Below are 16558 nucleotides of genomic sequence, written 5' to 3' on the forward strand. Positions count from 1 at the left end.
AGTCTTTCCAGCCATTGAGTTCCTTGATGATGAACTAGCAAATGGCAAAATACACAGAGCTGGCAGGCTACTTGCTAAGCCTGGGTAAATGTGCATGGCACCATTGTTGTCATGGGCTGTATCTGTGTTCGCTTTGTGTCACACTCTGTCGAGGTGGACATGAATGTAACATCCCTGAAGCTGCCCTCGTCTCCAGACACGTGCTGTCCTGTATGTGTGAGAGCCCAGGCTGGACTGTGAAGATCTAACCTGAGGCACAATCCTGTTGCTGCTTCCATTGTTTGTGCTGAAGTGCTTTCCTGCAATCCAAGACAAAATTTGCTTCCCATCTTGTGTCAGGGCTAGTGGACAGGCGAGTTCAAGTCATGTGCCATCTTCTCTCTACTCACTGCCTACTCTTCTGGTTTGGGTGCACATCTTCTCTTTCCACTTTCTTACTGCAATGGTGGTCCCCCTTTGCCTTCATGGCCCAATGTGTATATATCCATACATACTGGAAAATACTCTCTGCAAGTAGAGAAGATTTATAGAGAGAGCTCAGAAGTTAGTAAATGATATCTGGATATAAAAATCTACTAAATTAACGCAGTGAATAGTAGCTGATATTAATGAGTTTATTTTTTCTTTATTGTCAGGTACAAAAACGAGGAATTGATTACCCCTGCAAGTGATCCAACAAAGTACAGAATTGAAAGCAAATACGGAGTACATGTGTTGCATATAAACAGGTAGATTATTCTGGGGAATACAACAGTTTTATATACTCTGCACAATGTTTTTTATATCAAATACAATTAAAAATTCACACAAAGGCTGCAAAAGAGTTAAATTCAGCACACCTCTCTGTTGGTAGTCACATTTAAGCTAGAGAAGGTTCACTAAGTAGCTGAATATTAGATCATGAAAATGAAATGAAAAATTAGTTATTTCTGTTATTTAACTCCAGCAATCTACAAGATAGAAAAGAAGGGGTAAGTAGCTGAAAAAATGGTAGTTCCTTTTTTATTAGAATTATATGTTCTCAGCATTCAAAGTGGAAAATTCTTTGTATATTTTATGATCTTGCCATGATGAAGCTCTTTAAGGTAAGCAAAAATTTAGCTGGTCAGGGCAAGGATATCCAGTCATCAGTATTTGTTTTATTATATGTTAGGTTTTGTTTACTTTTTGATCTCCATATTTTTGTTCTCCAAAAAGTAAGGAAGTGTAAATTTATTTTATTTTTTTTAATATTCTAATTTAACTTATTTTATTTTTCAAAATGATGTTAACATTGTGCTATAGAAAATGCCTGGGTAGAACAGCTTCCCAAAACTAATCCTGTGCTATCCTAAACAACTGAAGTATTGCATATTACATGTGAATTGGTATAAGCTTTTTTAAAAAAATATAAAAACCCAAAGAAAAATGAGGACATGACTGTGGTATTTAAAAAGAAAATTAATATCTAGAGCAGAGACACAAGGCCCCCCCCTTTTAATTTCTCCAGAACACGAGCATTAGCTGTGCTGAAACAGCTGGAGTATTTGTGGCTAACACTTGGCTAGCCAAACATGTCATCTTCTACCCTGTCTCCATCTGTCAGCAGTGAAAGCAGCCCTGAGCACAGCCTTGTGGCATTAGTACAGAAAACAAGTGCACTGTTCCTTCTGCTTTTGCAAAGGACTCCTTGCATTTGTCAACCTGCAGCAAAGTCCAGCCCAACTGTCCACCTTTTCATAGCTCAGGATGGGAAAAGCATATCCCTGTACAGAAGCTGGCAGCAAGAATCACTATGTTGTTGCTTCTTAAGGGATGCTTCTCAAGGAGTAACAGTACTTATGAGTACTTCTAAGATACTCATAGCCTTCTACCCCCAGTCCACAGATAACTTGCTGCCTGCTCTCTGTATCCATGAGATGTCTCAACGCAGCTGATTCTTCCCACCTACATTACTTTCAGACTTAAGAGCAGGAGGTCAAAAGATAGAAGGAGGTTGTCCTCTTGCAATCACCTCCCTTGCAGCAGGGGAAATGGAAATTGGTCTCCTTTGTCTGGATGTGTGAGTGACAGTCAGGAATGAAACTTTTGTGACTTCCTGCCAGTGAGTGACTGCGTTTATTTCCCTTGGTTAGTGTCCATGAGCAACTGCTCGGCGAGTCCAGATGTTGGATATGTAGTACATAGCTTCTTTTTGTGACATTTTGGGAGTAAATAGCTTTTTGAAGAAATGAGAATTGGTGTTGATGCTGCTTTCTGAGCATCTGTAGCAATCAGGCTGAAGGGTACTAATGGCTTACATCCCCTTGGTGCCTTTTTTCTCTTTCCTGTGCTGGTTATCAGTCATGTAGACACCATCCACAATCAGCTTTTGGAGTGTTCAGACCCAGCCATATTTATTCAGACATACCACAGAGTCATTTATTGGCACCCACTCAGGTTCCCACACCCACCCATCATCACCCACTGTTTGCTAGTCCCAGACCTGTACGTATTCATGCAGGCTCCCTCATGTTTAACCAAGCTGTCATCTTCAGAGACTGTTGCTCCTTTTCTCTTTCATTCTGGCTGTTAGTGTGGTCTTTTTGCCACCTAAAGATGGCTGGCAGCTTTTCCACAGGTTTTCCTTCTCCACTTAAAAGAATACTGGGGGATTGTAGACCCAGAGTTATGATTTATTTACCGTAAAGTTATATATTAAATTGAAATTTGTAACCTTAAATTTATTTCTTTATTGCTAATCTATTTTATTTCAAAACTTGACCATCAGCAGTATTTTCAGTCCCAAAAGACAGAAAATCTACATGCAGGAAATGGAAGAACATTTTGATAGTACATTACTAATATTAGGTGTTTCTTGTATTGAAAATAATGGATATATAGGTAGTGGTTAATATATATATATTATTAATGTTCTTATAAAAACATGTATCAATTAACTCTGGATCTTCCATACATATCTTTGTACACATATATCTGGCGTATTATTTTTTTTCTAGGAAGTAGATCTGTTGGGGTTTTCTACCTATCCACTTCTGTGCTCTTCTCAGCTGTTCATACCAAAGTGCTGAGCTGTGTGTCATCTGATCCACAGCCGCTCAGAATGGCCTTGGAATTTCTTGGCTATGTTTCTAGTGCTTCAGTGAAGCTCAGGGAGTGAACTTTTTCCTTCTGTTGCAAGTGTGATATTTATTCCTACGAGTATTCCTTGATCCCAGTGGAAAAATTCTTGAGGCACTAAAACCAGAATGTCACCTTGTCATCTTAAAGTAGTAACTGGACACAATTTCATCCCTCACTGTTCGCTGTCTTCCAGGGCACATAAGCCTATACAGTAACTAGATCATTTTCATTTCTCTGTCTCATATTTTTATGGTGCTCTGTGCTCAATTTACCACATTTTCTGCATGCATTCAGCTCTATCATTACTATACAGTGCCTCTTTCTTGCTCCTTTTAGGCTTCTTCAATTAGCAGCTTGAGCTCAAGGTCTCCCTTGAGCAGTAAAGAAAAGGGGGTTAGAGTTTCATTATATTTTTTGCACATCTCATAATTATAGGAGAAGAGATATTGCCAGCTTGCACTGGGGTGGTGGTTCATCCCATCTTTCATCTCACTTCTGATATGTGATTCAGAGCAGACTGTGAAGAACCCTCTGAGGGAAAGCTACTGGTAGTTGAAGTGATTGATATATGTCTGAGAATGTGAAGGTTTGTTTAAATTGTATTTCTTTGTCCCACCTAATTAAACTATGGATAGGTACATAATACAAAAAAGATTTCTATATTAGAGGTTGTCAAGATGAAGATACCCTGTTGCTTTATAGCAAAGTAAGCAAAATATTTTCTGCCTTACTGTATATCTTAGTAATTAAAAATAATAACATTTTCAATTTCTTAGTTGCTGCTACTTGTTTGGCAACAGGTTTTGGTTTTTTCTTTGTTTACTGTGATGCCTCCTTAAATGAATCACTTTGCTTTATGCAGCTGTGAATGGCTATATTACATTTCCTGATATGTTGGCTGGGACATAGAGGGGACAGAAGTGTGCTCCTGACTGGGGGCATTCCTGACCCCCAGCCCTCAGTGATGAGACAGGCAAGCTGATGGGGGCTCGACAGTAGAAGGAGCAGGGAACAAGTCTGTTTTTCCAGAGTTCTGTCAGTGTGATGTGGCTGCACAGTCTCTCCTATACAAGGCTCGAAGTTTGGCTGTATTTTGTCTTTTATTAGGGCCCTTTCTCTTTCCTGTTTCATTAAGTCTTTGCTTAAGAAGTGCCTGTAATTGCAGCAGAAAAGGTTTGTGGTTGCATCAGCAAAAATGTGTGACAGCCAGCAGAGTGCAGTGTAATACCTGCTGCCAGCGGGCAGAGCTAGCCCTCTGATCAGGGCTCCACTCCTCAGCACCACCAGCATTGCTTTTAAAAAAAAAAAAGCTTAAAAATTGAATGAACCTTCTCTTCTAACTATTCTCATTTAACAAATGACACTGTGCAGTCTGTACAGCGCTATTTTAGTTTGATTAGGCACAAAAGGCTTGAGATGATTTAATCTGGAGAGATAGAGAATTGTGGTCTGCCCTTTCTCCTGCAGTAGGTGGAAGCAGAACAGAGTAGAGGCACTGAGGCAAAGGCAGTCCTCTGGCATAGAAGGCAGAGTCTTTGAGCTGTATAGGGTTGATCGGGTGATAACCTGCAGCTCCCAGGGTTCTGCAGGTATGCAGTACCAGTGAGTGTATAGGCAGCAGGCATGGTGTACTTTGCTCTTCTTTCCTTGCTGAAATGCAAACAAGAGCCCCCAAATGAAATGGTCTGTGATCTTCTGACCTGTTGGTCACTGTCCCCTATAAACTGCAATAGTTGGGAGCTTGAAGAATTGGCCACCTCATTAACAGAGGGTCCTCTCTTCAGTAAAAACAAAACCCAACCAAAAAAAAAAATCAGTGAGATTCAGTATGACTGGAGAATCAGTACATGAGATGGTAATCCTGTGAAGTATTGATGTCATATAGCCATAACACTGAAAATTTTGCCATTTGGATTCAAAGGAGGCAATTTTAACTCTGTAATTTACTACGTACTGCTTCCTGTTCTTGACATGCACTGAATTGTGTTCCAATTCAGGCAAAAATGTTATTTCACTCTTAACTCCTGTGTTTAAATCTACACTAGGCAGATGGATGAATATATGCATTTTAAACAGATGTATCTGCCTGGGGAATATTCACCGCACAAACATTAGCACTTCAGAACCTCATGTGGATTCAGGGCAATTTAATTTTCACAAGAAGTATTAGTACCTTGGGACAGATACAGCTCTGCACTCAAACTTCATGCTATCTAAATGTACTCTATGCATATTTTATCTGACCTTTGTAAAGGTTGGAAAACACATTCCCCATTGTGATGCAAGAATAACTGCTAGAGAGACCACACCTCGCCTCCTGGGTCCTTCAAATATTGTTTCTAACTGCTGTTGACTCAATGCCCTTTACAGTGCAATTTAGGAAACCTAGGGGTTTTAGCATACAGGGAAGTAGATAGTTTCCAGGATAATCCTCAGTCTGAGCATTATGTGGCATGAAAGGAGAGTCAGGACCTTATGGGACTTGCCATCCTGTCCAACTTTCTTCAGAGTGGGTATTAAACAAATCTGCTGTGTAGCTCTTACCCACTAACTCCATACACTTCCGATATCAGATTTGAAGGCATTCCACTGAGTACTGGGCTATCTAAGACGGTTTAATGGTTGCATCAGGTTAGAGAATATAGCAACGAATTGTAAAATGCTTTCAAAGCAGTGACCTCCAGAAAACGGATAGAGTTGTTAGGACCTCTTAAATAGCAGAAAGTGCCTGGCCTGGGGAATTGTTACCTGTATGTTCATAACAACTGTAAGTACCTTGTTTCTCTTCATAAAACCAAAGGTTGTTGTGAGAGTGGGGTCAGTCATTTGGTCAGTAACATCTTTCTTTTGTTCTCTCTGAGAAAATGAACTATCATTCCATCACTAACTTTTGTCAAATAGTTGCTTTCAGATATTGAGCTTCTTGGGCTAAAGAAACAACCCTTTTGTGAATCTCCTGTCTGTTCTAGAGACTTTTAGGATCATACTCTGTTTTCTCTACCTTGGAGTCTATCAAAACCAGGAAAATCTCATCAAGAGATGTATTTTGCTGTTCCTTATGTGAGCAAAACTATAGGGAGGGGATTGAGATGAGCACAGATATACATCCATTTGAAAAGTTAATCAGGCATCTGTCATTCTACTTCTTTTTAGGGAGAAAACTTTGCAGTTTGTACACCTCTAAATTTCTGATGCTTTCAGTGGTCTAGCACAGACTGGGGCTTCGCATTTGTTCTGAATACACGTTTCTGTATTTTTCTGGATTATTTTTACGCCACCTTGTGGTTAATGATAATTCACTCTTTAGATCCTGAATCCTGTGTAATTCTTACAGAAATGAGTTCCTATTGACTATTTTATCTGTTGTTTTGCTGGAAAATGAAGCCAACACTGAGAGCAGATGATGACTACTTCAAAGTGATAGTTAATCAGAGTTAACCTCAGTTAAGATATACCGATATTTTATCCTTGTTGTTAACACTCTAACAACAATGAAATGTTAAAGAGCAGCTAAGTTTGATCTGACAGAAGCAAAGCAGCCTGAAGTAATGCTTTGTTTATGTGAGGGAATGGCCTAATACAGCAATGATGGGGTAGTGTTCATCACTCAGTTATAAGTGCTGTATGCTGTCTCAATCATGTCCAGCCCAAGGATGGATCCGCACCTCATCAGCAAACACAGCATGGCTCCCCCAGCACGTGGCCTGCCAGGTGTAAGTGTGCACCGTCCTCCTGGAGGGTCTGGCTCACCCAGGAGAAGGCTGGACACGTAGGTGGTAGGAAGACACTGTGCCCCTGCGTAGGTCTTTGGGCAGGATGGTGAGTGGCCTGGATTACGGGCTGGAGGGCAGGAAGCCTTTATGGGGCACGTATGTGGGGACAAGGCCTGCAGGGTACACTATGGCATTTACCTGCCACCAGTGCCCGGGAGCTGCACTCCTGGACTCTCCCTGACATAGCAAATTAAAGATGCCCTCTGCCACAGTGGCCTCCTGGCATGGGGTAGACTAATCCTCTTGTCCTTCAGGACAGGGCTGTCAGGGTGTCCAGATGGTTTTCTGGAGATGGTCCTTACCATCTCCTGAGCCGTGTCTGGGAATCCCTTTGGTGAGCTCGTGCACACCAAGGCGTGCCAAGGGCTGTTCTAGCACATCAGCACTAGAGTGATCAAGATCCAGTTTCTGGGGACAAATGATCTAACACTCTTTAATTTATTAATATGTAATATAGGTTATTAAATATACTATGTACTATTTACTGTATATTCTATATATATCTCCTTAAAGTAGGGATGTAGCGCAGAGTGACAAGAACACCTTACAGTTCCAGTACAGTTAATTCTGCAATGCCCCTTCTTGTAAGACATTTTTGAGATGCCTCATTTATTGTTAGCTTGTTTCATCGTGGCAAGACACTGTACTGGGCTGTGGTAAGTGTATGAACTATGTACATTTCAGTATAGAGACATTATAACATGACTTAGGAAAAAAGCCTGCACTGCAGTTTTACCTTGCTTTTGGCATTTTATCACCCAAGTGTTAAACAGTGTGAAACTGGGATAGTAAAAAAAAATGTTCTTCTTTTAAGAAGTTAGTGCAAAGAGATGTAGTCAAGTCTGACAGCTTTCAAGCAAGTCCAGAATCGGTTAAGCTTTATATAGATCTGTGAACAGGTATTGGCATTTTTTTGAATCCTTCCTGAAAACAAAAAAAAAACATTGAATAATATCGACCCTAGTATTTCAATTGTTTTAAATTGTTTTTCAGACTTACTTTGCCTGTCCAGACTGTAGTAGGGCACTTAAGGGCTTCATACCCAACCACAGGCTTTTTGGTTGTGGCCTAATCTTAGGACTTACCTCTCTGTCTTTGATAATGAATTGTATGATAAACTTTGTATTTTACTGCTTTATTTTGTGCAATGTGTGGCTGAAGAGTTGCCTCCAGGAGGAGCTGTTAGATTAGAGAGTTAAATCTCAATTTAATAGAGCTTTCATCAAGTTGTGTTTTAGACATCACAGTACAGATAGTATGATTTTTGTGATACGACACTGTCCAGAATATATGCAAGGGCTGAAAAATAGGTGTCTGATGTGCCTGTCACAGTGCTACATACTCCCAAAATTGGCATTCTGTTATGCAATTTACATCAAACACTTTTACATATTCTTTCTTCTCCTGCACCTGGGATATATGACCTGTTAGAAGACAAGTGCAACCAGAATTTCATCCCTTTCATCTGGCAGTTGCCAAGAAAATACAAATTTATCCTTCTGAGAGGAAACTAAGTGCATGCATGCATGCATGCAGAACATTCTATCTCATCACTGGAAATTTCTGAGTGACCTGCATTAAATGCACTACTAAATGAACTACACAGAAGCAGGTTTTAATTGTGTGTGTTTCAGACAGCACTCTGATTAGCTGATGGTTCAACCTAATAGAAATGCCAAGAAATAAAAAAAAAAATCAACAGTTTTGTTTGACAGACATCTTGTAGAATACTTGACTAATGGCAAAGTTCAAGAAAATAATATTGAATTGGGCCAAATAAAAAGTTTTGTTCATTCAAAGCCAAAATGTTTTATTTCATATTAGACCATTTAGTATGTTTTGGAAAACAAAGCAGAAGTAAATTCCGAAATAAAATTTTTATTTAAAATATTCATTCTGAAACATAAAAATGAAATATTCTACCTTTTTTGAAATTGTTTCTCCATCAGGACTAAGTTCTTTCAGCAAAATTGAGGAAATCTCATTCTACCCAAATCTGCATTTTACCAAAAACTAGTCCAAAATATTTTTAACTTTTTCTAGTAAGTAGTCACTTATATTTATAATTATTAGAAACTTAGCAAACAAGTTTATTTCAACTGTAAATTTGAGTAATTGCACCAAAAAAGTGTATTTGCACATAATTTAGTTTCCTTTCCTTTACTTCAATTTTATGTCAATAGTTTTCTGCTGACTGACCCCATTTTAAATAAGAAAAGAATTGAGACATCAAAGTTTGTACCTATATCTTAACATCTGGCCATATATCTGCTAATGTAACTTCCTCTTCAAGGAAGGATGTAGTAAGACAATCCATCACTGGGTCCTATTTTACATGAAGTAACTGTTTTTTGCTTTATTTTTCATAATATTGCCCTTGCTTAATAAATATCTTCTCTCACTAAAAAATATATCAAGCCAAAACATTTATGCCAATAAACAATTTTGGTTTGTTTCCCTGGTTTTGTACAATTTCCTCTGGACTGCCTAAGAGATATGAGAGAGGCAAAAAATGCCGATATCTGCCTGCTGGGAATAGTTATAGAAGGAGGAATTTCTGCAAGTGTCTCATGTACTTTTCTGCCATGTCTCTTTGTTAAAATATGTGGCAGAAGGGCAAGACAGATTAAGGAAGAAGGTTACATACAGAAAGGGAATAGCCAGACTGGCATCCTGCAGCTATCTCCTTTTGATCATTCTCTGAAGGTCATCTCCAGTGTGCTCAAGTTAGTGCAGCCTGCGCATTAAGCTGTGATAGAACTGCAGTAAAAAACAGTACCAGCTTTCTGATTGTCTTTCATAGTCTTGCACTGTGCGACACCAGGAAAGAACTTCATACACTTTCCTGGGGGTTGAAGTAGCTTGCTTTGTAATATCAATCATTAAGAGAATTTGTATTTGCATAAAAAGTCACCTGTTTTCCTCCTTCCCCTTTTCAGAGCTAATTTTGATGATTCTGCTACCTATTCAGCAGTTGCAACAAATGCCCATGGGCAGGCATCAACTAATTGCGCTGTGATTGTGCGAAGTAAGTCCTACTTTATGATCCAAACAAGAAATAAATATAATGCTCATGTCATTGAATGCTTATTGTGTGTTTATTTATAGGGTTCAGAGATGGTGAAGAGCCCCACCCAGCTGGGATAATGCCCTTCCACTGTAAGCATTTTTTTCTTTTTGCTTAGTTTATGTACTTTTATCAGAGTAATATTTTACAGATGAGAAAATTAGATACAACTTGCTGCTTCTGGCTTTGCTTTCTAAGCATTTAGTAACAATAGGAGCTGTCCAGATGCTTTTGCTTTCCCAGTTGCATTTCTAGATCAGCATACAGTATAACAGAGCTCCATCTCCTGTTCAGATCACAGTAATCTGTGCCAAGTACCATTTACTTACGCTCAAAAATGTTTTCATTTTCTCATACATAGTGCCCCTGTCATATGATGTTTGCTTCACCCACATTGATGTCCAGTTTCTGGAGAAGTTTGGAGTCACCTTTGCAACTGAAGGTGAAACACTGACCCTGAAGTGTTCTATGTTGGTCACCCCAGACCTGAAAAGACTACGACCTCGTGCTGAGTGGTATAGAGATGGTAAGTCAGTACATTGAATAGGAGCTACCTGGAAAATGCTAGAGGACACATTGAGGACACAGATCAGGCTTAGAACATGAGATTCTCAGAATTAAATTTGGAATAGAGCAAACAAATATCTCTAGTTAGAATTTATAGACCTGCACTCTCTTTCAATTAAGTGACTTGGTCAACCTTTTCTTGAGCACACATTTACAGCAACAGGAAGTAATCTCATATTATCTAATAACACAATAGTTAGAGCATTTGCTGACTAGGGGGAGATCCAAACTCACTTCCTAGATTTGACCATGATTTATAATTGCATGCTGTGACCACTGGGTACTCACAGAGCACTAAATTAAAGTTTGGAGCACTGAAGTGTGGGTGTGGGCCTCCACTTCCATCTTGCTCCAGTATTTATTGTGAATTTCATATTAGAATCAATTTAATGTATAGTTCAGAAATACTTCTAGGAGCCAGGCCTGAAACACATGCCTCTGCTCTGCTGTTTAAGTGTCATATTGGTAGGTTTCTTTCCTTCCACCTTTTGTCAATGAAAAACTATGCTATGCCAAGTGAAGCGGTCTTAGCGGGAAGTACTGAAAATAGCATTGCTGAAGCACGTCATATACTCGGGTGGATGGTACACAAACCCTGCATGAGTCGTGTTTGTTCACCACACCAAAAAAAGGTCTAGAAACAAAATTAACTACTTGAAGTTTAACAGATAGCAGGCCGGTCTAGATATTTAGCTCATCACTTTTCGCCAAGCACAATCTCTGTGTAGGATTTTAAAGTAAATATTCTGCTTGTGGATTTAAGGAAAGCCTTGCTTATTTGTGAATGGTGAGACCTTTCCCCAGAAGGACCACATTTGAGAATGGTGGACTCCCAAGACTGATTTTGGACTGGTCCCAGGCAAGCTGGCAGAAATTTCCATAGCTGACAAAACGTGATGCATAAACTAAGATATGACAGTAAGATTAATAGGGCAGTCAAGAAAATTCAAGGTTAGGAAAATCACAAGAAGGATACTTTTACTGCTGCTAATTATGCATTTATTTCATGTATGTCATTATTTTACATAGATTTGCATCTGATCCTTCAGGGGAAGGATGGCTACTTACTGTTTCATTACTATTTCTCTGTCACGGTGGATACTTCATTGTGATGGAATATTAGATGTTACTAAAACAAAAATTATGAAATAATAAAAATGGCTTTTTTTTGTTTGGTGAATAACCTAAAATCTAAGGCTCATCCTTGGACCCAGATTCTGTTCCCACTGAAGTGTACAGGGATTTTTAATCGTTATAAATAATAGCTCACCTCAGTCTGAGGTGAGCCATCAGTTTCAATGGTACAATTACTTTGTCTCCTACTGGGCCCAGTTTCTCAAGGTGCCAAACCTCTGAAATTTTGGGTTTGGAACTACAGTTGTGAAGAAACTGCTAATTTTCAAGGGATGCCCCATATTGTTCTACTTTTCATTCAACATGATTTTTTCTTGCACTATGGACAGGTGTACAAAAGCTTATGGACCTTTCAGTTTAACCCTTCATAATGCCAAGATAATTCCCTCTTGATATGTAACAATATTATGCTCTTTGTTTTCCCCCTTATTTGACTTATGTTTAGCTTCCGTGTGAAAGCCTGAGATGAAAACTTGGTCTCTTTAAACCCAATAGGTTTTTGCAGTGAGTCAGATAGGCTTTCATCCCATTATTCTACTTATGTTGCAGGAAATAATATGATACAAACAAGCTTAGATTTGTCCTTCATTGCACGTACATAGATCACAATATTTCCAAGAGGTGTACAGGTCCATCAACTGGCAGAACTTGTTCCCAAACACAACAGGAATTCATGCACTGTGAACCTTTGCTATGTGCTACAGTTCCCTGTGTTGAGTCTCGTGAGAGCTGGAGGCAATGCATAAATGTAAACAATGAGAAGGTTAATAATTTGTTCAACATCATGTGCTTTAGATGTTCTGGGTTTTTTTGAGAGGTAATACTTAATTCTACTCTTGCATTAAGACAAACTGTATTTTACCTAAAATTTTTTGGTTTGTGTTAATCAAATAATATCACAACTGAAGCCCTGAGATGGATACGTGGATACTTATGATTTACTTCTAATAATTATACACAAGAGAAATATCTCTTTATCCAGCATTAATAAGCTTCACGCGAGTGAACCTTATTGAGGATGTCTCCTAAACTCCTAGGGGCATATAAGTCAACTGAATTAAATCCTTTAAAGTGGTTTGGGATCTGACAAACATGAATATGATATCTATAATTCAGGGCCCACTTAGAACAATTTAAGATACTAAAAGAACTAAATCAAAATAATAGTTCAGGAACATATATCTAACCTGGATATGAGTTCAGCTGGTAATAGAAGCTTTCTGTTACTGATCTCTGATGTAATATAAACATTATAAAGCTATATGCACCAGCATTCTGCAGCCATTTGTACTGTAATCTAGAATAAAATAATTGAATTCAGAGGAAAAAATCATGGAGTGCAGAATTTAGCTGAAACTTCAGCAGACCAAAATACACAATGAAAAGAAGCTTCAGTATATAGTAATTCTCCACTCTTTATATGAGTTTTCAGCGGAGTAATGTTTTAGGAAAATTATCCCATGTACTGAAAACAGCATGTGAGTCTTGAGTCACACTGCCTTGGAGGGTTAGTCTCCTGTAGGTTTGTTCTTTGATAAATCCTGGGAGAAGTAACAGAGCAGAACACGTGAATAGACTGAGAATTTGAGTGCAGTAGTAAGACCCTGTAACTGTACTATTATTGTGACAGCAGGTGCATGAATACCTGCTCTATTAGAACTTCGGAATATGTTTGTGTCCTCCAAAATTTACTCTTCTTCTTGGCTTATCTAGAAAGTCATCCATCCAGACTGCATTAAAAAAGAGAGCTGCTGCTTTCTTAGGAGATCTGGTGGGTCTTTGGCCTTGTGTGAAGGAGAGAAGTTTTTCTGCTCTTACTAAAGACAACTGCCTCCACAGTTTCCAGTCCCAGGTACACATAAAGGGTGGAAATGGATGATTCTGGCCTTCACAGACAGTACAAGCTTCCCTACAGTTTCTGTATATTCTAACTAGAGTGTCTACCATTCCACTCAAGCTTGGAGTCTAAATAAGTGACCTGCTTTTCAGAGGTGCTGGTCACTCAACTTTGTTTTTTCTTCAGGATTTTCCACAGAACTCATGTATTGGTTAAAATTTCTAGGTGAAGATATTTTCTGATTTCAGTTAAAGTACTTCACGTCTCTCTACACAAAGTCTCAGTACCATTGTGGCATGCATGACAGAAAGGGGACATGCAGATATTCTAGATAAGGATCTCATGATTAAGGACCTCATGGGAAGGACTGTGACATAATTTACTCTGTATACTTCTCAGAAAACAACTGTATGCTTCGGTGATTATGTAATTTACTGCTGTAAGTTTTAGTAGTGTGTGTCTTCCAGCTGCTTTATTATCTGAATATGTGTCATTTTTTGTATACCTTCTTAAGCAATACAGCTGGTAGGTGGGAAAACTGATTCCTTTGCAATTGTTTGAGTGTCTGCTCCAAAGTGTATTTAAGCAATAGAATAATAAACATTTATAGATATTCAGCTCCTTTAAATACTGTTCTGCTGCATTAATTACAATAAATTAGTATGCAATAAGTCTTAGGGAGTTAAAAATAAAAAATAATCCAATCAATTATTAAAAAAGGTGATATGAGAAAGTTCCTTGGCTAGCATAAAATATCCTGCTCATTCTTTTGCTCTGGTTTCACTAAGCAATCAGATTAATTTGCATTAATCATGGGTCACCACCTCTCACCTCTGAGAGATTCAAATTTAATTTTATTCACTACTCAACAGGCATGCCTTGAAGATTTAAATTTGGTGTATATTTATAGCAATCTTCAGATTAAACTGAAATCTGGTCTTGAAAGTTGGAGGAAGAAATTGAGTAACCTGACATTTGACCTGAATGGGTAGCAAAACTTATTAAAAATGAAACAAAGTTCCACCCTGCATTCATTACAGGGTATGGCAGGTTTTCATGTCATTGTTTCAAAATGTGGATAATATTTTTCTCGGTCAGTGTATTAAAAATTATAGTGATGGAAATTCTGTTGTTGGCACTGCATAGGGTAGTCTGAGACCTCATGTTCTCTAAAATTCACTGATCAAATAAGTTTAGAGAGACGCAGCTTACTCTCTGTAGAGTTTTCATAGCATCAAAGCACCGTCACTCCGAATAAAGCTGGCATAAAGGTTAGCTTGTGCCCCTGATTAGCACAGAACTGTACTAGGATGTAGGTTGTTCTGACCAGCATAGTAATGTGTCTGATGGGTCTTCTCTTCCAGATGTGCTGATAAAGGACTCCAAGTGGACGAAGCTGTATTTTGGAGAGGGCCAGGCAGCTCTTTCCTTTACCCATCTGAACAAAGATGATGAAGGTTTATACACCCTGCGGATGGTTACAAAAGGTGGAGTGAGCGAATACAGTGCATACCTGTTTGTCAGAGGTAAACTTTTCATCTGTTTCTTGAGGAGAAATTAAAAAAAGTAGTAGAAAGATTAGCTTTATTAAACAATCCCATGTAATAACTGAAGTACAAAAGAAATCCATACTTGTGGTATTTCATAATAATTTGATTTATATAGTAGTCTGTGCTAGAAAAAACAGTCACCTTAGATGAATGGGGAGCTTCAAGAGGAGCATGCTCCTGAGGACATTTTCTTTCCTGAAGAACCAGAGAAATCATTCTTGTGAAGAAACAGCTTGTTCCTTTGCCGTCTCCTTTCCCAGTAGGAAACAAACATCTCTGCATACTACCAGTCCTCACTGTGATGGTTTTAGCTTTAGTGATTGCCAACTGGGAATGAGCCTTGCTGGGCATTCTCATATCCTGTGCCTGGCCTTAGGAAGAGGCACAGGAGAAAGCAAAAGAAATATTCCCACCGCTATACCAGTCACAGTCATCTCAATAATCAGAGAAAAGAAGCAAAGTAAGAAATTAGCTCACTGAAGAAATACAGTTTTCACAAGGGACATAGATAAAAGGAGGTAAATGTATTGTAATAGAATAAAGGTCAGAATTTTCCTTTACATTTGCATCCACAACTCTCAGTGAAGTGAGAATGAGCTTTCACATGCACCTGTGAGCAGAACTTAATTTTCACTTTTTTATTTTTTTGTTGAAAGGTGAAAATATCTCTGGCTAAGCAGTTCTTTCACTTTCCTAAATACATTGGACAACACCCTTGATGGTGGCAAACTGGAGCAGCCCCACTGAAGCCATTGGAGCTGTATTAATTTTAAACTTTGTTCTTCTTGGAAATGTATTGGAATATACGTGTCTTGCAGAAGTGTCATCCAGACAGTTTGTGTGGGGTGGAGGGACATGAATGTTTTTTCGGGGGGCTGAGATCCATCTTCCTCACAGGACTAGTGCAAGGACTTCATCAGCTTTGCAATATGTCCTGAACAAGCCACTCTATCACTCTGATCTCATTGGAAACAATTTGCTAAAGCTATTTCCCAATTACCTTCTAAGAATGAAAGTACCCAGGTGAAAAAGGCCCACTATATAATAAGTTTCCCAGAAGTTTTTATTGTAGTGGTGGGTCAATTTTAGGTACTTCTATTATCCATTTTATACTATGTTTGATCCCTTTGAATGCACAGGACCCTGGACTTGCGCTGTGTCTTCTGGAGTCTCTAGTGTCCTCTGTTGGCGTTCCTCTTGCTTTTCTTCATGTAGGCTGTGGTCTGATACTGAGCACCAGCCACCTCACAACTGACTGTGATTAGACTCTATAAATTTAGACTATACACAGGGTGTTTTTGTGTTATAGAAAGAGGGAGGGAACTTCACATGTTAGAAGACTTCCTTAGGAGTTGTGGGTCCACATCAGTCAACACCTCCCCAAATGAAGCCATGTAAGGGTATCTTAATGGTGGAACATTGATTACATATGCCTGTTGTTATTGTAAGACTATAAATAAAAAGTAGGCTTAGAAATGTACCAGGACTTTGCATATTTTTTATTCCTTAAGAGATTTATTTTCCTCAG

The 16558-nt window shown here is 38.7% G+C and overlaps 1 protein-coding gene across 1 annotated transcript in view; it reads left to right on the top strand.

Annotated features, from left to right (window-relative positions):
- Positions 1-16558, top strand: part of MYOM2 (myomesin 2) — a 79880-nt gene that overhangs the window by 11930 nt on the left and 51392 nt on the right. The window contains exons 6-10 of the mRNA XM_010566736.1: positions 636-728; positions 9815-9903; positions 9984-10034; positions 10304-10468; positions 14845-15006. Of these exons, the coding sequence (XP_010565038.1) occupies positions 636-728; positions 9815-9903; positions 9984-10034; positions 10304-10468; positions 14845-15006 (560 nt within the window). The remainder of the gene's footprint in view (positions 1-635; positions 729-9814; positions 9904-9983; positions 10035-10303; positions 10469-14844; positions 15007-16558) is intronic.

The sequence above is a fragment of the Haliaeetus leucocephalus genome, unplaced genomic scaffold (assembly GCF_000737465.1).
Source record: "Haliaeetus leucocephalus isolate CR32 unplaced genomic scaffold, Haliaeetus_leucocephalus-4.0 Scaffold217, whole genome shotgun sequence".
NCBI lineage: Eukaryota > Metazoa > Chordata > Aves > Accipitriformes > Accipitridae > Haliaeetus > Haliaeetus leucocephalus.